A 23,999-nucleotide genomic window follows, 5' to 3' on the forward strand; every position below is an offset into this window, starting at 1 on the left:
AACCTTGGTTCAAGTGGTAACTCTGGGTAGCATCTCTAAACAACAACATGTTATTCAGAAACATCTGGTACTAATCTAGTGTGTGTAAGAATATGAGTTAAGTATTTTGGGGTCTTCTGTTGGTTTCTGCTATGTGTCTCTTATGGGTTTTCCTTTGTAAGAACACACATTCCTTCTAGCAGTGATTTATTCTACCAGTGCATTGTCCTCCAAGTTGTTCCTGAATGTACCAAGCCCTAGTACATGTCTGGGAGTTAGCTGACGCCTCTAACATGACTTCCTTGTTTTCAGACCCTGGCAGCTTGAACGCAAACAACATTCCACCTACAGGAGTCAGCATTTCTTGTCTTCTGCTATCAAATAGAACTGTTTGAGTTATACTTCATGAGATCCTGGGCAATAATAATGTCTCCATTATCTGTGTCTCATAAATCTCAAACTAAGTGACAGCCATTGGCACTGAACCTTGCCAGAGTAGCAATTAGTGTTTGATTAAAAAAAATGCGCCATTCAAAAAAAGAGCAGGAAGAATATGTGACATTGTATTCATGTGAAGATCATTGCAGATATCAAGAGTCTTGTTCTTGCTTACCTTCCTTTGAAGATTTTCGCTACAATAAAAACTGTTAACTAACTCTAAACATGTTAACATTACCACACAGACAGTTACAAGTCTTATTGAGAAGGTAATTCATAGACAAGGCTACTTCTTAAGGGTTCTCATTATTATTTGCTAGATTATTGTTCAAATGAAGGAGAATGCCCTAAATCTCCACATGTTGAATGCAGACTAGAATATTGCGGCTGCAAAGTCTGGCTGACCCTGAATTAGATTAACTAGCTCAGAGATCAAAACATTGTGAGTGATAAACAGATGTTCTATATTATCTAAAGCTTTTAATCTGTGTCAGGGTTTCCTGTCCCAGCCAGCCAATGAAAACAAACAAACAGTCAGGATGAGACAGCAAAAAGCTGAGGAGCTTTAGGCTTTCTCAAAGGATAGGTAAAATATTAAAATGTATGGCTTATAACAGGAAATTAAATTTCTTCAATACAGTATTTTCAATTTGAAAACTGGATGATATGTGCACTCTCTACGAACAAACATCTACAGAGACTTATATTGACAGGATAGGATCATTTTAATTTGAGACTCATTACAATTAATATATTTTGCCGTAAATGTTACAAAACTCAATTTTTGACAGTAGTGTATTGTTTTCCCTTTATTGACGTTGACAGAGCATGAGTTGGAAAACCAATGACTTTATAATACTCACATAACTGTTATGTTCTAATATTACTTAGGGTCTTCAAGACACATTTGAGCCACAATGAAACGCAGTAGACTTCAGGCTAAACAGCTACAATATAACTTGATGTGAGTACATTATAGTTCACGCTGCGCCCCTAACTTTCACGTCTCTAATATGGATCATTTACTGTAAAGTGACTGGTTGATATATAATATACAGACTGCTGTGCTGTATTACACAGCACCTTCAGTGACGCACATCACGGGCGTCATGGTGGGCTTCTTCCTCGTCCTCCAGCTCGTCTTCCTCATATTCGCCCATCTCGTCCGCGGTGGCGTCCTGGTACTGCTGGTACTCGGAAACCAGGTCGTTCATGTTGCTCTCGGCCTCAGTGAACTCCATCTCATCCATGCCCTCGCCTGTGTACCAGTGGAGGAAGGCCTTGCGGCGGAACATGGCGGTGAACTGCTCGGAGATCCTGCGGAACAGCTCCTGGATGGCCGTGCTGTTGCCGATGAAGGTGGCGGACATCTTGAGGCCGCGGGGCGGGATGTCGCAGACGGCCGTCTTGACGTTGTTGGGGATCCACTCCACGAAGTAGCTGCTGTTCTTGTTCTGCACGCTCAGCATCTGCTCATCCACCTCCTTCATGGACATGCGCCCGCGGAAGATGGCCGCCACGGTCAGGTAGCGCCCGTGGCGGGGGTCGCAGGCCGCCATCATGTTCTTTGCGTCGAACATCTGCTGGGTGAGCTCGGGCACAGAGAGGGCACGGTACTGCTGGCTCCCCCTGCTGGTGAGGGGGGCGAAGCCCGGCATGAAGAAGTGCAGGCGGGGGAAGGGAACCATGTTGACGGCTAGTTTACGGAGGTCAGCGTTGAGCTGGCCGGGGAAGCGGAGGCAGGTGGTCACGCCGCTCATTGTGGCAGAGACCAGGTGGTTGAGGTCGCCATAGGTGGGTGTGGTCAGCTTGAGTGTGCGGAAGCAGATGTCATAGAGAGCTTCGTTGTCGATGCTGAAGGTCTCGTCTGTGTTCTCCACAAGCTGGTGAACGGAGAGGGTGGCATTGTAAGGCTCCACCACTGTGTCTGAGACCTGGGGAGAAAGAGAGAGAAACAAAGAAAGAAGGAAAGAAAGAAAGAAAGAAAGAAAGAAAGAAAGAAAGAGAAGAGAGGTTTGTTTATTGTCTGAAGTCACCCATCCCTCCATCCATCCATCTAACAAGTTGAATTACAGCCACAAGCTATAGGCTAGTACCTACCTTGGGTGAGGGCATGACACTAAACGTGTTCATGATGCGGTCGGGGTACTCCTCACGGATCTTGCTGATGAGCAGGGTGCCCATGCCAGAGCCTGTGCCACCACCCAGGGAGTGGGTGAGCTGGAAGCCCTGGAGGCAGTCACAGTTCTCCGACTCCTTCCTCACCACATCCAGGACTGAGTCCACCAGCTCTGCTCCCTCTGTGTAGTGGCCTTTAGCCCAGTTGTTGCCAGCGCCACTCTGACCTGAAAGACGCATGCACCTGGGTTAGCATCTTTCTGCTAGCATACTGTGCACATGGGTTAACATCTGTCTGCTAGCATACTGTATGCCTGGGTTAGCATCTTTCTGCTAGCATACTGTACACCTGGGTTAGCATTTTTCTGCTAGCATACTGTACGCCTGGGTTAGCATCTTTCTGCTAGCATACTGTACACCTGGGTTAGCATCTGTCTGCTAGCATACTTTACACCTGGGTTAGCAACTTTCTGCTAGTTTACCGTACACCTGGGTTAGCATCTTTCTGCTAGCATACTGTATGTAATGTATTTGATTACTTGTTAGATAACAGAGGCCAAAATTAGTTTGGTCCAATGACTGTGGACAAAACAGCATAGGCCTGATCGAAGAATCTGTCCTTACGTCCGTATATCTGTAGGCTATAATCTATTGTAGTTAATTAATTTAATCAATTCCATTTGTCCTCTGTCTTCATACGCAAGACAAGTGACACAACTTTAAAAGCATAAGGAAGTGAGTGAGTCGGTCCTAATGAGAGTCTGCAACAGTATACTGTTTGCTCTATGGGCGAGGTGTCCAGGAAAGGTTTTTTATTGGGCCCTACTGTATATCCCCCATCCTGATAAGCAGCACTGCAGCAGTATCTCCTCTGGACTGCTTTTTTTTTGCTGAGTCACTACGCTAGCTGTCTGCACCTGACACAACTGCACACCAGCAACGCATCACGTCACTGACACGTCGCTGAGACGTTGCAGAAATGTTGCATCTAACAGTACAGTACATCTACCGTATGTCATGTGAAACTAAGATGGGCTCTGAGGGTGGAGTGCTGACAGTGTGATGATGGGTTACTCACCAAAGACAAAGTTGTCAGGTCTGAAGAGTTGACCGAAGGGTCCGGATCGGACCGAGTCCATGGTGCCTGGCTCCAGGTCCACCAGGATGGCACGCGGGACGAACTTGTTACCTGTGGGGGGGGGGGGGGGGGGGGGGGATAAGAAGGGGGGTGGTAAGAATATTATGACATATCAGATGGCACACAGGATGAATCTACACAATACTGTGGTTCTGGAAATATGAACCCAAGAGCATTTAGAGAAAATACGAGACAATATATGCTGCTACACTGCTCATACTGTAACTATTTATTCTGCTATAATGCTACTGCTACTCACATACTGCTATACTGCACTGCTATATTATACTGCTTATATTATACTATATCATACTGCACTACTACTGATCATATATTGCACTACCTGTAAATACTGTTCATTGCACTTTCTGCTATTTTGCACTTCTGGTTAGACGCTAACTGCATTTCGTTGTCTCTGTACTTGTACTCTGCACAATGACAATAAAGTTGAATCTAATCGAATCTAATCTAATCAAATTTTCTCTAAATGCTCTTGGGTTCATTTTCCCCGAAACAAAGCACCATGGAGATTAATCCAGTGTGCCAATGGCGGAAATATGAAAGAAAGTGGCAGAAATATTTTTGCCCATTGGCATATGTTTGTGAGGAAGATCCTGTGTCTGTAAACTGTTTTTGTTCTTCAAAGGAAAGCTTGGGTATCCCCTAACTATGCTCTAGAAATATCCTTCAGCACAACACAGATAAAGAGCTTGATTATTCAACACAGTAAAGACTGCTTATGCTTTTTTCTCTCTCTCTCTCTCTCTCTCTCTCTCTCTCTCTCTCTCTCTCTCTCTCTCTCTCTCTCTCTCTCTCTCTCTCTCTCTCTCTCTCTCTCTCTCTCTCTCTCTCTCTCTCTCTCTCCCCCACCTGCTTTCTTGCAGACTGCAGCAGCTTGCAGCACAGAGAAACTGCTTGCTCCAAGCGAAAGGAGGGGGTGGGGGTGGGTAGGGGGGGGGGGATAAAAAAATAAAAAGCTAAGCTCTGCTGATTCATTCAGAGCAAGATGTGATCTCCAGGTGGACATGCCTCTCTTTTGCTGACCACTCCTCCTATATAATATGCAACAGCATACAAATCTATCAATCAGTCCATGTTATCTTAGGACACATTGGTAACACTTTCTATGAGGCACACACATATAAGGCATTACAACTTATTACAGGAATGCACAGTATGATGCCTTATAATGTTTTCATAATATATCATATAATATGGAATGATAAAATCTAACATCCAAGTAAAGTGTTATCGTAAATAGACAAAATGAAGAGGCACACTCGCCATTCATGCCAGCTCAATAAACACCTCACAACAGTAAATCAACAGGGGATCGATATCCCTAACCATTGCACGGATTGGAAATAGGATACAGGGCTAGCCATAGCCCTGACAAGGACATGGTAGCATATGGGCTTCCTATGTAGGCCTGTGGTTTTGCAGTGCAGCAGTATAGGGACATGAGACCGACTGCTCGATATAGAGCAGGACACATAGCACTGGATGAATGCATCACAGTGACCTTCAGGGAAGCCTGGCCAATAGAAATCAGGCCGACGCAGTGAACAGAACAGCAGGCTATAGGGCTGGGTCAGTTATATAGAGAGAGAGAGAGACTGCGGCTATACCTATCCACCCCATGGGGACACTGGTACAGAGATGAAGAGAGACAGAACGAGAGAGAGGTAGGGAGGGAGGGAGGGAGGGAGGGAGGGAGGCAGGCAGGGAGGGAGGGAGGGAGTGGGATGGAGAGAGAGAGAGAGAGCAAAACAAAAAGGGGAGAGGGAGACAGGGAGGGAGGGATGGAGAGAGAGAGAGAGTGAGAGAAATAAAAAAGGTGAGAGGGAGGGAGGGATGGAGAGGGGGGGGCAGACAAACTGAAAGAGAGAGAGAGAGAGAGAGAGAGAGAGAGAGAGAGAGAGAGAGAGGTCTATTTGGCAGGTCCCTGCTGTCCTCATTTCCCTAACACTGGTGGTTAAGGCCCACTTCTCCCAGGCAGACATGGTCACATTCTTAATTTAGATTCGACAGCATGACTATGACATTCTAATGAGGTCTCCAGCTTTCATATCACAGGAGAATAAGACTCAGGAGTGTATAAGCCTACTGCATTGCTTATTTATTATTGTTCAGGTACAACGATGAACTCATGGCCTATAACAAGACTTATATTTCATAATCAGATTGATATTTACCCGAAGCTTCATTGTAGTAGACGTTTATCCTCTCCAGCTGCAGGTCACTGTCACCTTGGTAACTGCCGGTGGGATCGATGCCATGTTCGTCACTTATCACCTCCCAGAACTGAGAGACGAAGACAAAGATTACATCAAACTTGAGGGAACTGATGGAACTAAGTGCGCAATATGACTGACTGATCACCAGGTACAAGAAACATCAACGGACGGTGCTTGTCTACAATAGCCTGTCTTCTCATCGCTATTGCACATCACTTTGGTGACAAAATGACACGCAGCTGACGTGCGACACCACTGCAGCCCTTTGCCTGCGAGCCAAACCCAAGTGGACCGCACCCATATCAAAGGAAAAACAATAGTTGTATGTAAATAAAGAAAAACTCATATCCATATTATTCAAAACACAGGATTGGTGCGTTTGATCAGTAGGAAATTCCAGGGCTGCTGTTGCGGATAAAGTTAGATGCATGAGACTGCCAAAATAAATGGCACATGGCACATTTTCTGCATTCTGTCATCCAGCCATACAATCTCAAAGTTTGTCATCCATAGCCAAATAATAACTGCGTCACAACAATAATAAACATAGAGGATATACCTTTGCTCCGATCTGATTTCCACATTGTCCGGCTTGGATGTGAACAATTTCCCTCATGATGCTTTCTAGGTGGGAGCAAACAGTCTTTTGTCTCAACTACAGCGGCTGTCCTGTCTTCAACCTCTATATGCTACAGCTGTATTTCTCGCTCTCAGCAGTTTTTCTTCATTCCTGGGGCCAGCGGTGAGTCTCCGGGAGTCATCACATTGATGCTGATTGGGTGACGTCACACCTCCGCTTTCTCCCAATAACGCGGCTCAGCCTATCAGCGCGCACCGGTTTGATGCAGTGGACCTGGACCATCAGAGGATGCTGCATCGCTCTCAACGTGACATCACCATGTCGTGGACCAAATGCGGCTTGTCGTTGTGTCGCCAATTCACTTTGAATACATGACTCGCATAATGTTGTTATTTCAAAGTTAAACGGATAGCTGGATGACTGTAAGGCTCTTGTTAAGATATATATCTCTGTTCACTTTCAGCCATGCCCTGCCCACCTCCCAGCAGCTTTGCAGTCCTGCATTAACTTAATTTTACACTCTGTCTAAAAGAGGTGAGTTTGGAGCTCAGCAAATATTGATATCCCTTAGGCAGAGGGTGTTCTATCTGTTCTTTATCAATCACTGTAATTAATGAAGTATTATGATATCCTATATGAATGGAGAGGAGAGCTGACCTGCAAAAACAGGTTTTTAGAAATGTTTGCTAATTTATTAAAAATAAAAACCAGAAATATCACATTTACATAAGTATTCAGACCCTTTGCTATGACACTCGAAATTGAGCTCAGGTGCATCCTGTTTCCATTGATCCTCCTTGAGATATTTCTATGACTTGATTGGAGTCCACTTGTGGTAAATTCAATTGATTGGACATGATTTGGAACGGCACACATCTGTCTATATAAGGTCTCACAGCTGACAGTGCATGTCAGAGCAAAAACCAGGCCATGAGGTCGAAGGAATTGTCCGTAGACCTCTGAGGCAGGATTGTGTCGAGGCACTGATCTGGGGAAGGGTACAAAAAAATGTCTACAGTATTGAAGGTCCCCAAGAACACAGTAGCCTCCATCATTGTTAAATCGAAGAAGTTTGGAACCACCAAGACTGTTCCTAGAGGTGGCTGCCAAACTGAGCAATAGGGGGAGAAGGACCATCGTCAGAGAGGTGACCCAGAACCCAATGGTCACTGATAGAGCTCAAGAGTTCCTTTGTGGAGATGGGAGAACCTTCCAGAAGGACAACCATCTTTGCAGCACTCCACCAATCAGGCCTTTATGGTAGAGTGGCCAGACGGAAGCCACTCCTCAGTAAACAAAGCACATGACAGCCTGCTTGGAGTTTGCCAAAAGGCACCTAAAGGACTCTCAGACCATGAGAAACAAGATTCTCTGGTCTGATGAAACCAAAATTGAACTCTTTGACCTGAAAGCCAAGCGTCATGTCTGGAGAAAACAAGGCACCACTCATCACCTGGCCAATACCATCCTTACGGTGAAGCATGGTGGTGGCAGCATCATGCTGTGGGGATGTTTTTCAGCGGCAGGGACTGTCAGTCAGGATCGAGGGAAAGATGAACAGAGCAAAGTACAGAGAGATCCTTCATGAAAACCTGCTCCAGAGCACTGCAGAGAAGAATGGGAGAAACTCCCCAAATACAGGTGTGTCAAGCTTGTAGCTTCATACCCAAGAAGACTTGAGGCTGTAATCGCTGCCAAAGGTGCTTCAACAAAGTACTGAGTAAAGGGTCTGAATACTTATGTAAATGTTATATTTCAGTTTTTATTTTTAAGAAATTAGCAAACATTTCTAAAATGTTTCTGCTTTGTCTTTATGGGGTATTGTAAATGATCCACTATTGTCAGTAGCACATCACTTGGGAGAGCATAATGTTTTCTGACACCAGCCATGGATTTTTGAAAAGTAAACTCTTCATGTATCTGTTCTGTTTCAATAAAAATAATCTGAGATGTTTTTTTTTCAGCATAATTTCAGTCATTATCACAAATATATCAATTACACATGCTTGTGGACAGATTTTTTTATTTTCTAGAATGTTCTCTTGTGGTCACAGTGTGTAGATTGATGAGGGAAAAAAATAATTAATCCATTTTAGAATAAGGCTGTAACATAACAAAATGTGGAAAAAGTGAAGGGGTCTGAATACTTTCCGAATGCACTGTATAAGGCATGACTTTCTGTGGCTCTACTGGCCATTACATTAGTAAGCATCAGCAGTCTCCATAAAATGACTAATTGAGTAATTAAAAAGCATCCATCAGATATTGTTTGGGCATGGTGACACAATTTATGTCAGTGTGATTTGTGGAGGAAAAAACAATGGTCCTAAAGTGGTATAACTGGGTAAAGATACAGTACCTTCGACCCTCGAGAGTGACCTGGGATTCACAAATGACTCAGCAAAGATCCAGGAACGTGTCATTGATCAATAAATAGTGAAGTTTATTACAACAAGACATATGGCTTATGTACAAGTGCATTATTCATGTTAAAACCATACCAAAAAAATGAAAAAATGTAACTGGTACAATCGGTGGTTACATTCATTCAACTCTTTCACCAACAGAAACTCAGAGCCATGGGGATTAATGTATAATTGCATGAATGCCTCAGTCTATGTATTCAAATAGTATCCTGGATTCAAATAGTATTTGAAATGACCTGTGCTCGATTGTGATTGCCTGGTGCAATTGATAATAGTCCCAAAAGTGTAAACTTCAGGCAGGCTCGAGCAAACACAAAGCATTTGAAAGGATTTCCGATACTATTTGACCCAGGTCTGATTAGAAACACCACATTCCACACGTCCCAGCTAGTCTGACTAGCTAATCTCAGTTCATATGATTGCAGGAGACATTGTGCTTTCAGGCATGGCATGTGTTATACACGAAAGGTTCAAACTGTACAAGTATGTCTATATCGGGCCAACATCGGCCAAAATGTCCTGAAGTTTAACTCTAGTCACATATTTTGCTTGATTCTTGTGGATAGGATGTAGCGACAGGAATACAAGTATCAAGAAAATACCCCAAAGCTGATATGGGATAGCATCATCTTTGGCAATGCGTTTTTACTGAATTACTTAACCAGGAAATTATTAAGTGGAGCATTACCAGATACTGTAAGTATCTACATGATTATGTGTACAACCATATAAACAGTGCATACTGTATCTAGACTTGAAGCTGTGATATCTACCCTACTGTATGAGTATACCGTACAGTATAGTAATATTGTGATACATGATACCTACAAGGCCACTGTAATTCCCTGGTTAAATACATAGAAACGCACAATAAAAGACTATGACTCCATCACATTTGAAATGACAAGACATCATTCAATTCCATGTGAATAAGATCTACAGTACAACGATGGTGTTTTATCAACATTCCTGTAAACAGCAGTTTAACGACACATTTTCCTCAGCATGATCAGTAAATCATTTTCATTTTCTGTGTTTCCGATGGTGTTTACCAGGAAATGATGTGGTAACCATGGATACTATCTGTTACCTATCTAACATCATTTGTAACTACCTGGTGCAATGGTGTTTGGTTTTATGACTACCAAAGAAACAAACGTAGCCTAATTCATAGTTAGTTTTCTGTAAATACCATTTTACAATGTAATTTAAAAAGTAGACACCTGGACATTTCTGTATCATATATTCAAGTGCACCCAAATATTCTTTAGGTGTAGTCTAAGCAGTGGACTGCTTAGCAGTTGACTGTTGATTCTGTCCATTACGTAGACCTACTATTGTCAGTAGCATATCACAGATCTTGGGAGAGCATAATGTTTTCTGACACCAGACATGGATTTTTGAAAAGTAAGCTCTTCATGTATTTCTGTTTCAATAAAAATAATCCGAGATGTTGTTTATTTTATTTTTTTCCAATCAAGAGTCAACATTTCTCTTTCATGACTGTATTGATTATAATGAAATATGTACTTCAGGTTTCATGTTAATGGATGTTAATATTTTGAAGTAAAAAAAAAAAAGCAAGGGGTAAGCCTACATTTCCAAATGTAGCATAATTTCAGTCATTATCACAAATATATCAATTATTGCAGCTTTTGTAGCGTCAAACAAATTTTGCATATATTCTTGGAATATACGAAAATAGGTTTACTTTACAAAATATGCCAATTACATTTATAAAAAATACATACAGGAGGGTGGCGATGACGGATATAATTGTAATGAAAACTTTACCATTCGTGTGTCTTTTCAGAGATAGCTTCTGTGTCTTTTAGGTACTAGCTATTTTAACGTAATTTAGTTTCTTGGAAAAAAGTTCACATTTTTGTTTCCATGCTTTGTCCCCATTTCGAAGGATAAGGTGCCACTTACATTCACACAATTATGGTAACAGTGCCTTATTGCAGTTTACAATAAGGGCACGTCACGTGATTATATTCAAAATCTTTTTTTTCTTCTTTTTTTCAAGCTCAACATCTGAAGCACAACAACAGAAAGTACGCAATTTACCTACAATATCACGTTTACAAGATCCAATTGCATACAGTACATTTCATTGAATTTCAAAAAGAGTGGAAAAATAAAAATATGTTGCTTCTCAGACACATTAAATAGGGAAATTATCTTACTCTCTTCGTCGTTGTTTACATGTGCCCTGGACCACATTTCATCAGATAATCTCGGCTTTATGATGCCACAAATCTTTCACACAGAATATGTTGTCACTGGTTGTCTCTCCGGACCAAACATAAACATGGTCTGGTCTTCTTAACTTTGGAACTTGCCTCTTTTCCTTTTTCATACACACATGCTTGTGGACTGATTTTTTTCTTTTCTAGAATGTTCTCTTGTGGTCATTGTTGAAAATATCGAAATCACATCCATACGGGAAAATCTTTCCTGCACTTAATTTAACAATTACTTTGGGCAGCAAATATAACTTTTGGTATCCGTGGTTCATCTCATTTCATTCACGTCAAGATAACTTAGGAGACAATCTTAGGAGAAAATCTGGCACTGTTGACATTCAAAAATACGCAATTGAAGTATCGTTTTCTACATGGTAAGGCAATTTGTTTACGTTATCATCAACACAATGAGCGTACATCTAAGTTGAGGCAAATGCATAAATGTTTCTTTTTTTCTAGTTGTATGGCATCTGTGTCTGCCACTGGCAACACTATCAGTGGTCATGGGGGGGGGGGGGGGGGGGGGGTGGCTGTAAGGGAGCTAAAATCACACACACAGACACACACACACACACACATACACACATACATACACACTACACACATACACACACACATACACATACACACACATACACACAGTCTCCACAGAACAAGTCCCACGCTGGTGATGTCCAGTGACAGTTCATCGGAGATGAGAAGGGAGTTTTAACTGTTTAACTGTCTCAGTCAAACGAGTGGCTCTATCATGTTGGCTTCGGCATGAATCCTTCCTTTCTCTCTAGCCACTTCCACTACGGGATGTCACGGAGAAAACACACCTCTCTAGCCTTCTGCTGTTCCCTCCTTGGGAACCAATGGTGGCAGTCTCCCTCAAGAACAGCTTCAGTTTCTGGAGGCCCTGAATAGGTGAGTTAGCGTCCCCTTTAGTCATGTGACACAAGCTACTTCCTGTAGCCGGCATCATGACGACGTCACCCCGTTGACGGCGCTGGTTTCCGTGACGACGCAGTCCGTGACGGGGAGGACACCGGAGTCTATGGGGGAGGAGACGGTGTAGTCCATCGCGGAGGCGGTGGCGGGGGCCGCCTCAGCGCCAGAGTCCGTTATGGATGGGAGTATCGAGTCTATGGCGAGAGGAGTGGTACAGTCCAATGGGGAGGGTTGAACAATGTCTGTGATGGGGAGAGTGGTAGAGTCCAAAGCGGGCGTGGGAACAGCGTCTATGACGGTGAGGACAGGGGGAGTGGAAGAGTCCACTGCTGGGGGATGACCTGAGTGGATGAGTGACGGCGGGGGGGTCGGGGGATGAGGAGACGCTAGGACAGGGGAAGGGGGGGCAACCTCATTCACGCAGGGAGGGGGAGAGTCTGACTCTGGGGGAGGGATCACAGTGTCTGTGACAGAGGGAATGGTACAGTCCGTTGTGGGGGGAGGAGCAGAGGGTGTGTCAAGGGGAGATTCATGGGGATTAGAGTCATCTACTGATGGGGACGCAGAGTCTATTAGAATGGGAATGACGGAGTCTGTTGAGATGGGGGGAGTGGAGTCAATGAGAATGGTACAGTCCGTTGTTGGAGGGGGAACAATGTCGCTGATGAGGGGAGTAGGGGAGGGTGTTGGAAGAGGAGGAAGAGGGGAGGTAGGGATAGGTTCAGGTAGAGGGGCAATGGAAGAGTCCAATGTGGACATGGGGGGGGTTTCAGTGATGGGGGGAGTGGAAGACTCCAATGCGGACATGGGGGGGGTTTCAGTGATGGGGGGAGTGGAAGACTCCAATGCGGACATGGGGGGGGTTTCAGTGATGGGGGGAGTGGAAGACTCCAATGCAGACATGGGGGGGGCTTCAACGATAGGGGGAGTGGAAGAATCCAATATGGAGTGCGGGGGGGGAGGTTCAATGACAGGAGCGGTGGACACCAACACAGAAGTAGGGATGGGTTCTATGACGGGGGGAGTGGAAGAGTCCAAGATGGAGGTCGGGGGGGGTACGATGATGACAGGGGGATGGGTGGGGACCGTGGCAGGGGAGGGAACCGAGTCATCGACAAGGGCGGTGGAGGGGTCCATGAGCGGGGTCGCCGGGTCATCGGCAGAGCCCAGGAGGGGTTTGGTGGCGGAGGGGCTCGCCTTACGCAGAGGAGTGGACGACAACAAATGATCTTTACCCGCCAGCAGGACACACTCTCTATCAAAGTCCGCCATGGGGACGATGGAAGGGGGCGTGAGCGAGCGCCCGTTGAGGTCTTTCCCCTCTTTCCCCCCGGGCAGGATGACCGCCATCTCCGTCCCGGGGAGCCCGGACACGTCAATGACCGAGGGGGCCGTGAGGTCCACGGCCGACGACGCCGTGGAGCCCATGGTGGACGCCGCCGTGGCGGCCGCCTCGTGCAGTGGCGTGTCCTGCACCCGGGTGTAATCCCTGCTGCTCTCTGACTGGGCCAGCAGGAGGCGCTGTTCGCCAGGCCTCTTCGGGGGCAGCAGGGGCTGCCGGGTGTAGCACTCGCCGTCCGCCAGGGTCTCGGGGAGCGGCTGGAAGCGCGTCTCGGGCAGCAGGAGGATGCAGATGATGCAGATGAGGGTGCAGCAGGCGAAGATGACGTGGTGGAGGAAGTAGCCCTTCTGGTTGTGCAGCTCCATGATGGGCGCCGTGAGCATGCCGAAGCCCGCGCTGGCCAGCACCAGGCCCAGACCCCCGCCCCTGGTGGTGATGGGAGGAGGAGGAGGAGGAGGAGGAGGAGGAGGAGGGAGAGGAGAGAGGAGAGAGGAGAGAGGAGAGAGCAGGGGAGGAGGAGGGGGGAGGGGGAGAGGAGAGGAGAGGAGAGAGCAGGGTAGGCGGAGGGGGGGGAGGGAGGAGAGAGGAGAGGGGGGGGTAGATAGAGAGAGAGAGCAAGCGAGCGAGAGAGGGAGAAGGGACAAAAAGAGAGAAAAAGAGAGAGAGAGAGAGAGAGAGAGAGAGAGAAGGATGGTCAATCAGGGAAGTCTCCAATTCCCATACCAGAAAAGCAGGAGAGGCTAATACAGTCTTTAAATGCTGATGTATCCGAAAACAGCAAAAAGATTTATGATGACAGCCTATTGTCCCTCAAGAGGATATTCATTAGCCAATTTGGATTTGTTTTGTGTCTGGCTAAATCAACAGTCTGGTCCCAGAGGACAGGAATCCTTACCACAGCCCATCACATATACAGTACACAACAGGAAAACAAACATCACTTCTCCCCAGACAGACAAGACAGCGGACAAAAAAGGAAAATACGGAAATCTTCAGGGGGGAAAAGGGTGTGTCCTGTCACTACTGCTGTTTTCATTGACTCTGTAGGCAGGGGAGGCTGGAGGAATTATTCCTCCTTCTGTCCCATGCATTACAATGAGCCCGTCCTCCGATTTCTGCCTCCACCAGCCTCCCCTGCTCTATAGGTTTCGCCTTAAACTGTATGTTTCTTGTATCTTCACATTCAATGCAATAACCCACATGCAGCCGCTGACATTCATCCCCACCGAACCACGCTTGAAGACACGAACGACATTGTAACATCCTTGCCAGAGAGTGCTGCAATGCCATGTATCAACATTGTCCGTATGCAGCACTAATTCTCTCCTGCCTGCTTGGGTGTTTGACCACCAGACGGCGCTCTATAGCTACTCTTTACAGCAGTGCACCATACCTTACATAACACACAGGGATCATGAAAATCCAATGCTGTGTCAGTGTCTGTCCTCGAAGGAGGCGGCTAATTTGAACAATATGCGGATATGAGATTACGTTCGCACAACGTTATGTGTGCGTCTGCGTATGTTGTAGGGAGAGGTCAGGGTGGCGCACTCATTTTGAAGGGTGGGGAGCGGAGTGTGTAGAGTGTAGTGCTCATGATAAGGTTATTGTAATACTCTAGGGATATCTCTCAGCGCCAGGTCAGTTCAACCTTGAGTTATAAACCTCTCCATTGAGGTCAATGACTGGCGGGACGTCATTAGCGGACGATAAGCATCGTAAAATATACATAGCCACACGTTTGGCCGTAAACAACAACAACCTTCAGACTTCCTTGTCCTATCTTTCGCACCACGGCCTTTCTCATCGGACAACACCTCACACTCCACTTCACGACAGAATTCATTCAAACGTTTGTAACAATTTTTTTTACAAAAACACCTCGAAATTCTTTCTAAACCAAAACCCCCATTCTCCCATTCTCCCTCTTACATAAAAACACACACAAATACAACCTTTCTGTCTGGGCCCACACACACACTCACACATTCACACACACAGACACAGACACAGACACAGACACAGACACACATCCCCCCCACTCATCATCTCCCAGAAACCTCTCTCCCTCACCCCCCCCCCCCGCCCACCACTGTCCTTGGTGCCCGCCAATGGTCCGTTCCCAGTGCGTGGGTGAGCTCACCTGATGACGGTGGGGGTGATCTCAGCGCAGAAGAAGATGCTCAGGTTGCTGACGGCGTGGGAGGAAAACATGCCGATGATCGAGAAGGCGATGGAGAAGTTCCTCTTCAGTTTGTCCGAGCGCTCTGCAGACCAAAGCAAACAAAACCCGTATCATCGTCAGACATCACGCCCACGAATCACTCCCAAAAGGTACCCCGGTGAGAGGCAATTTACTGGAAAATCTCTCTCCATATCTGATGATCCTAATGGATACAGAGTGTACGTGTGTCAACGTGTTCACATTGTCAAGAGCGGGACAGATTAGATCATATTGTGGGGGTGGCGTTGGAGATTACTGGCGCTTTGAGCTGCGTTAGACATCGTAAATGCAATTATACCGGCTGAAGTGGTCTTCAGCCTAGAACAATTTCGGACCATTTAGCAGTGAGAAAACTACGGTTCGAACAGAGCGCTTCAGATCATGACCGTGTCTCAACACCACCAGGTTCTCCACCCTGACCAGGAGCGTTTAATTTGATCAATTACCCTAGATTGCCTTACTGTGTTTGTGTGTTTGTGTGTGTGCGTGCGTGCGTATGGGTCTGCCTGCCTGCCTGCCTGCCTGCCTGTTTGTTTTTACAGCATGTCTGATCCTCGCAGCTACTTAAGGGCAAAATAACAACCCCCTTAATTCACACAGAGCTAAATGAGACATGTTTAAATTGAGCCAAAGAGGATCATCTCAGACTGGTCTGTGATCAATTCGGTTGCTGGGCTAATCTCTAATCTCTAATCCCAGTATGTCTAACAACAGAGCAAGTTCATTTGGCAGGCCCGGTGAGGGATTAGAAGAGAGAGAATAAAGGAGATTGATGAACACACAAGGGGAAGAGGAGAGCCGGCTAGGGTCAATGAGACAAGGACTCAAGACAGAGAGGAGCATTCTCTGTGGTACTAAGAAGGATCAGGAAGTACAGGTCGAATTACACTGAAATTATAACCTAGGTGTCCATTAAAAAAGAGCCTTAAGGCAGTTGTGGTGCAGTACATGAAGATGAAGCCAGGTGAAATGAAGCTCAGTGATGGTTGAATGGACATATAGGGGTATGGCATTGTCGTGCCAACTTTTTATCCTTCTCTGGGAATAGCATTTGTACTGTATGCTGTGTGGATCTGAATGTGTGTTAACAAAAAAGCATCGCTTGAGATACAGTACATTGAGTATGCATGATGCATCGTGTTTTGGTCCTCTGTTCCTCTGTTCGTAGCACATAGCGTGAAACGTGTTAAATGTCTGGGTTCGATTCCCGCTGGGACCATATATACAACTTTATTATTTTTTTTATAGACTCACTGTACTGTAAGTCGCTTTGGATGAGTCAGCTTATATAATATAACATATATAATTCCCCAGCCAAGACCTTTTAAAAAGCTTAAATCATGAGAGCTTATGCATTTCCAATAAGTCGATGTAATTGAGTTTACATATTTGATTCATGTTTATGATTCAGGTTGATGGGGTATCGATTATTTCAGGATGTACGTCACTTCAAACCTCACTGGGAAATATGGGGTGTGTTCCCACAAGAAGGAGAGAGAGAGAGAGAGAGAGAGATGTTATACTGTACCTATATTCAGCTGAACACTGTACTTTCCCAGCACTAGAGAGAAGGAGAGAAAAGAAAAGAAAAAGAAACATACAAGTTAGTGAAAATATATAACCGAAAACTAAACTCTTACTGTGCACAACAGGGTTGGGAGTCAATTCCATTCCAATTAGGTTATCGAAAAAAGGGCATTTATTTTCAATGTTTTTTCAATCAATTGAAAAAAAATATATATATGGGTTTACTGTATGTTCCAATATTCAGCAACTCAGTTGTGTGAGCTTTTTTGCTTTTTTAAAAAAAAATTACATTGTACTGTTATTTGAAAATTAAAAACTTCCTGAATCGATGGAATTACCCCAACTCGATGGAATTACCCCAAATGTGGCGCACACACTCAAACGAGACAACAAACACACCCCCAAACACAAACAGAGAACAGCGCGCAACGTTCTTGCTACCAAAACATATTGGCCTTACATCGACCACTTCAAAGCAATACGATAACAGCAGGTTAGCAGTGAGCGTAACCACAAGGTGGAAGGTCACTCAAGTCAAATATTTGTCTTCAACACACCAGTGACTAACATCTACAATAACAACAGCCTGTGTCCTAGTGACACACTAGCAACCACAATGTTTTGACATGTAATAGCACCACAAGTCTTCAAAACTCTCCCAATGGACCTTCATTCAAATTTCACATAAAAAAAAAAGATGAAATATTCCAACTGAAAGTCAGTTAATCAGTTAAAAGTCAATCTGCATGAAATCGACATGTAAAGGTAGGTGCAAAAGGAAATAGTTACATTATTTCCTTCAACAGTAAAAAAAAAAAAAACAGCCACGGTTCACCCAGTCCATGACATGATTCCCCTTGATAAGGCTCAACAAGCCAAGGTTACATACCACTCGACCATGACATTCACCAGAATGTGGCCCAGTGAGCCCTTCTACTGAGGAGACATTGGACCTGGTGCGCCACATAGTGCGGTAGTGAAGACATCTTTCTAATCTCAGCTCAGATAGCTGTGGTTCTACACTACAGTCCACTCGCAATGGAAGAGTGTCGGTACATTTGTGGATAGGTGAAAGGAGAGGTGAAATCGAGAGCACAGTGTGTGTGTGTGTGTGTGTGTGTGTCCACATACCGTGTGAGAGACAGAGAGAGAGAGACAGAGAGAGAGTGTGTGTGCGTGTGTGTGTGTATATATATATGTATGTGTGTTTACTGTCTACATGCACATGTGGTGGGAGACAGAGAGTGTGTGTACTGGTATATATATGTGTGTGTGTGTGTGTGTGTGTGTGTGTGTGTGTGTGTCAACTCACAGTTGAGCAGGCCTAGCTGCAGCAGCGACGCCAGGGCCGTGATGATCATGAACATGAGCAGGCCGCCCCGCCTGCCCATCACGCCCACCGCCGGGCACAGCGCCAGGCAGGACGCCACGGCGATGCCCGCCATGATGTAGTAGTCGGCGTAGAAGTTGTGGAACATGGTGGTGACCGTGGTCTCGTGGGCCTCGGGGTCCAGCATGCTGCGCTTGAAGCAATGGTGGATACCGTAACCCGTCAACCTAGGAGAGAGAGAGAGAGAGAGATGGGGGAGGGGGGGGGGGGGAGGAGAGGAGGGAGAGAGAGAGAGAGAGAGGGGGGAGGGAGGGAGAGAGAAAGGGAGAGGGGGGAGGGAGAGAGAGAGGGAGAGGGGGGAGGGAGGGAGAGAGAGAAAGGGAGAGGGGGGAGGGAGGGAGAGAGAGAGGGAGAGGGGGGAGGGAGGGAGAGAGAGAAAGGGAGAGGGGGGAGGGAGGGAGGGAGGGAGAGAGAGAGGGAGGGAGAGAGAGAGAGAGAGAGAGAGGGAGAGGGGGAGGGAAAGAGAGGGGGTGAGGAGGAGGGAGAGAGAGAGAGAGAGAGAGAGAGAGAGAGAGAGAAGGGGAGAAGGGAGAGATTGGGGGGGTTATATAATATATTATGGAAAGAGAGAGAGAGAGACAAGGACAGAAAGGGTACGAGGGCCGAGAAAAGGACGAGGATAGAAGCGAGAGGACAGAGGAGGAAAGAGGAGAAGGGGGAAAAAACAAACAAATGAGTTCCTCTGTTCTCTCGTCTCCTCTGTAACACAAATACACACGCGCAGACAAATCACACACAGTCTCTCCTGCCTGGTGGACGGTCTCATAAGAACCGGGCTCATGCAAAATTCATGGTCGGTTTGGAGTCAGGAACACCATGCACTGAAATAGAGTCTGCCTGTCTGCCTGTCTGTCTGCCTGCCTGCCTGTCTGTCTGTCTGCCTGCCTGCCTGTCTGTCTGCCAGGTGGGAGAGGTAGAGCACACTGCCGACAGACCAAAGGACAGAGAGACAGACAGACCGACCGACCGAAGGACGGACAGACAGACAGCTGGAAAAAGCACAGAAGGACACATCAATTTGGCATCGAGCTGACGGGTCAATAGTTCCCCATCCCCACTGAACACTGGCCACAGCGTTTAAACACCAGAGGCAGCAGTCACCCTCTCCCTCACACACACACACACACACACACACACGCAAATGTACATGTGCACATGTACACACGTATTGGCATGCACACATGCATGCAGTCAGGCACACACATCCATCCCAAACGTGCACACACAGCGCGCGCACACACACACACCCCAAACGTACACACACAGACAGACAGACAGACAGACATTGACACTTACGAGTTCACACAGAGGACCACAATGTTCTTCCACAGGTTCCTTGTTCCGACCATTTTCACAATGCAGGTCTTTTTGTGTTTCTTCTGAAGGGACCTATGCAGCTCTGAAAAAGATCACACCAAATCAGTTAAAAACAGTCATCATCTTGAGTAGCAGTAGCAGTACTAGCAGTCGCAGTGAAGACACGTCTGGGGATTTTACACAACAAGCAATAAACACAACCCAATCAGTGACAGCATAAAGACAGTTTCAGTTCCCAGACATTCTTAAGAACTCATGACAACTCGCAAACAACACTGAAAATATGAACCCATCGTCATGTTCTGAGACAGGGGTAGGGAGCAAGGGACTGAGGGGGAGGATGAGCGGAGGGGGGGGGGGGGGGATGAGGATTAGTGTGGATAGACGGCTGAAGGAGGAATGTTGCGGGGACAACGCCCAAAGAAGTGGCATGGGAGACGGGTGTTGTGAAATCTGACGGGTGGATGGGGGTGTTGTCGTCATGGAAACAAACCTTCATGTATTCTGCATGGGAACACACATGGGATTCCTAGCATTCCAAGTCATTGCTCACGGTTTATATCTTTCTACGGCGTGGACCGGTATTCTAGTGATCTCCTGGCATGAGAACAATAAGTCCCAGACAAGATAAAAAAAATATATAAAAAATCAACTGAAACTGTGACTCAAAATGAAGCGGAGGTGAATTTCTTCTGAAGAGCTTACGACACCCCCTCCACACGAACAGCATCCTGCTGACTATGACAGAAAGATCTGTCCGGAAACAATCCCCTCGCCTCAACCTAGACAGACTGAACACAGATCTGAACGGACTGGATCGGTTCAACAAGACAGCCGTTTCTCCACGTTGCCCTGTAATAGGCCGGGTGAAACGTTCCCAGCACCTTGATATTCTACCTAACCAATCAGATCGACAGAAGTGTCTAGGGTGTAGGAGGTAGCTGGAGACATGGACATGGTCCTGATGGGTCTTACATTAATGAATAATGGACCCTATTCCTCTCTGACCTCTGCTGACAACATTGTTGACTCTGCACATTGCTGTTCTGGACTCACGGTTGGTCTTTGGGTCAAACCGATTGACCCGGTCACATCTGCTCTCTGTCTGTATGTGCCCCCCCCCCCCCCCCCCCCCGCCCCTTCGAAAAGGTCCTACTAAAGTTAATGAAAAGCCCAGAGGGGCACGGTGTAAGTTTACCACCCCGGCCATCCCTGGGATGGCCTGTTGCCATGGGAATCAGAGGAAGGGGGGGGGGGGGGGGGGGGTTCGTTTCCCTGTCAGTTTGCTTCATTCCGACTGGCTGGTCAACTGGGACCACTGTCCTCTGAAACCTACCAGAGTGGTTTTTTTTCTCATCGACAACGTTAAATATTTAAATATTATAACAAACTTACATAAGGCCCGTTAGAATCTCCACCAAGTAAATTCTTTCTCTTGGTGCAGTATGAGATAGTCTACTCCGCTGTTTGCTTTACAGTATTACTTTAGACTGTGGGTCGTTTTATGGTTAAATCAATACGCTTGCTTCTAAAGACAAAAGACACCATCTAATGAGTAATTGGAAAAAGAATCCCGAGACAAATAAATCTTGCGATTGTGACGTTGCCCAGGATTCTTTCATCCCTGAATCCAACAAACATCGCTTCCAAATAACCAAATGAAGCATTGGCCACAGAAAAGAGCAACAGAATAAATCAACACCACAGAGCCAAAGAAAGAGACTTATTGGAAACAGTGTTGAAGTTACTACATGGAACTTTCGACCACAGGGGGAGCTCTTGAGCTAGGTGGGTCCCCAAATAGACAGAAATATTGTTTGTGTGGTCTAATGATATGTAAAAGAAATCGATTGACATTAAATCATGAACCATACAGTCAACACTCATGCCATTTGATGGAAAAAATCAGTAACAAAAGTTCCATAATGTAAGTTTTAAAGGTAAGGCACATACTTTTGCGTATTTCTGCCCCCTCTGGCCACACTGATAATTAGAAAACGTACATATGCTACATTTTCTAATTATGAATACCCTTGTAAACAAACAAAACGAACAATAGAAAGGTAAAGGCCAGTGCTAGACCTCAACACCAGATTTAAAAAAAAAACAGCACTTTGTCTGGACCAAAACGGCACTCTTTCACTGAACATTCTCCTCATGTGAGGGTTAGGGTTAGAAATGGCCATTTAGCAACATTTTAAAGCTCAAATCGACATACTGGACCTTGAAATACTTTCCTCTGTACCAACACCTGAAATCCTCTGCGTACCTGTTTGGATTTCATCCCCGTCCTGCTCTGTGTTCACCTTGTTCTTCTTGGCGATGTGTGTCATCATCCACTTGGAGCGACTGTACTGTTGCGTGGCCAGCAGCCACCTTAACGACTCGGGGAAGATCCTGTCGACGTGACAAAAGAGACTCAAGTCTTTAATAAAAGATGAACGTTGAATCAAAATGAAATTACTCTTTCTTTTTCCCCCCTCTCAGACTTTTTAATAGCTAAGGCTGATAGGAATCGCACTATATCATCCTCACGGCTCTCTGGGAATCCCTGGTTGGGGAAAAGTGTGTATTCTGCATTTTTTGTCTTTTCCCTCAGTGATAAAAGGCCAGCAATACTGTTGAGAGACTTTGATCATTCTTGGATGACAACGGGATGAAGGTTCTTTGTTAGGGTGTGTGTGTGTGTGTGTGTGTGTACGATCACATATTTTCTGCTTAGGACTGAAGCCTGAAGAAATTGGCATGATAGGCAATTCGCATGTACCAAGGTGTCACTATCTGTATCTGTTACATCTGTGGCAGGAAATTAAAAAAGAAGACCCTCCTAGAAAATTGGCATTAGGCCTAGGACCTCTGAGCAAGACAGACTTGTTAGCACAAGGATTGACAGAAAATAAAGTGTTGCTTATCAGTCATCTTTCTATAAAGCCATAAAACTGTTTCCATACTGTATGATACTAGAGTCGTGTAGAGTAAATTCAGTTTTGAGAAGCCAATCATTTTTTTAAAAGGCATTGGCCTAGATTATGCGCTGTCTGTAAACAGATAGAATTCAGCGACTCATTAGAATTCAATGACTGAGAAACTGCCGGTTCGAATCAATAGTAGAGACAGAAGACACAGCCCTAGTATGCGACACTTTCATTACTCGAGGATGAAAGTCCTTTGTTACGGTGTGTGTGTGTGTGTGCGTGTATGTGCGTGCGCGGATGTACTCTATGAGAGAGAGTGTGTGTGCTTGATTTGTTTAGGTGTGTGTGTGTGTGTGTGTATGCTTGATTTGTTTAGGTGTGTGTGTGTGTGTGTGTGTGTGTGTGTGTGTGTGCTTGCTTTGTTGAGATGTGTGTATGCGGTGAAGTAGAGTAGAAGCTACTTCCACCTATTAAAAGAGGGGGAAATTCCCTTGGGACCAGGCATCCTCTAATTCCTATAACAAAATATCTCTGATGAAGTTGGTTGTTCCGGTGGCGCTCTGGCAATTTATAAACAGTGATCTAGGACCTCTTTTATAAAAAATGTGGTTGGTTTTTTTCTTGATTGTGTTTTAGACCGTTGTCATTCATGTATGATGTCTGCTTGTCAATGGAGTGTTAAACAGAGCTTCTCAACGGGATCCCCCCCACGCGACAGAAGTCGAAAAACATTCCTTCTAATGCCTCCGACACAGAAAAAAGGACAAACACATCAAGACCCTGTTTAAAGACCTCTTCACCCCCCACTACCCCTCTGTACAGTTCCTCTACTGTTAATTATAAAAAAAATAACAACATTTTAAAAAAGTAATCTAGCATTGTGACTGCCAATGGCACCTGGTCCTAACATCGATTTGTTCTTCTGATGATTGATGTACAGACGATTTTCATTTACTTTAGACTAATGTACTTAGTTGTAAGTCGCTTTGGATAAAAGCATCTGCTAAATGTCTGAAAATGTCAATGTAAAGACAAAGGTGTTGCCCGGTGTGCCGCAGATTGGCACAGGTGGGCATGGGCTAGTGTGGCATTGGGGGGTGGGGGGTGGGGGGGGTCCTGGTTTCCTCACCAGATGTAGGAGAGCATGAGGAGCAGCGGGCAGATGATGACGACCTGGAGGACCTGC

General features: G+C 45.6%; 2 protein-coding genes across 4 annotated transcripts in view; both read right to left on the reverse strand.

Moving 5' to 3' along the window:
• Positions 1-1,312: 1,312 nt before the first annotated feature.
• On the reverse strand, positions 1,313-6,582 carry LOC310818796 (tubulin beta-2A chain-like; the record flags this gene model as incomplete). Of its 3 annotated transcripts, XM_083689829.1 has the most annotated exons (5): positions 1,313-2,351; positions 2,518-2,762; positions 3,614-3,724; positions 5,869-5,977; positions 6,470-6,582. In XM_083689829.1, 5 exons carry the CDS (start codon positions 6,524-6,526, stop codon positions 1,503-1,505), a joined length of 1,371 nt encoding a protein of 456 aa, XP_083545955.1. In that variant the 3' UTR covers positions 1,313-1,502. The 3 variants fall into 3 exon arrangements, with proteins under 3 accessions (XP_083545955.1, XP_083545956.1, XP_083545957.1); XM_083689830.1 differs by lacking the exon at positions 3,614-3,724; XM_083689831.1 differs by lacking the exon at positions 5,869-5,977 and having other exon boundaries at positions 6,493-6,526.
• Positions 6,583-8,907: 2,325 nt separating this feature from the next.
• LOC310818968 (solute carrier family 22 member 23-like) overlaps positions 8,908-23,999 on the reverse strand; it is a 38,252-nt gene continuing 23,160 nt past the window's right edge. Inside the window, exons 4-10 of the mRNA XM_083690096.1 lie at positions 23,943-23,999; positions 22,168-22,295; positions 19,878-19,980; positions 18,504-18,748; positions 17,193-17,225; positions 15,584-15,707; positions 8,908-13,866 (exon numbers count right to left, since the gene is read on the reverse strand). The exon at positions 23,943-23,999 is cut by the window's right edge and continues 112 nt beyond it. Coding sequence (XP_083546222.1) covers positions 12,129-13,866; positions 15,584-15,707; positions 17,193-17,225; positions 18,504-18,748; positions 19,878-19,980; positions 22,168-22,295; positions 23,943-23,999 — 2,428 coding nt within the window. The 3' untranslated portion in view covers positions 8,908-12,128. The remainder of the gene's footprint in view (positions 13,867-15,583; positions 15,708-17,192; positions 17,226-18,503; positions 18,749-19,877; positions 19,981-22,167; positions 22,296-23,942) is intronic.

This window comes from Argentina silus (assembly GCF_951799395.1).
Source record: "Argentina silus genome assembly, chromosome: 18".
Taxonomy (NCBI): Eukaryota; Metazoa; Chordata; class Actinopteri; order Argentiniformes; family Argentinidae; genus Argentina; species Argentina silus.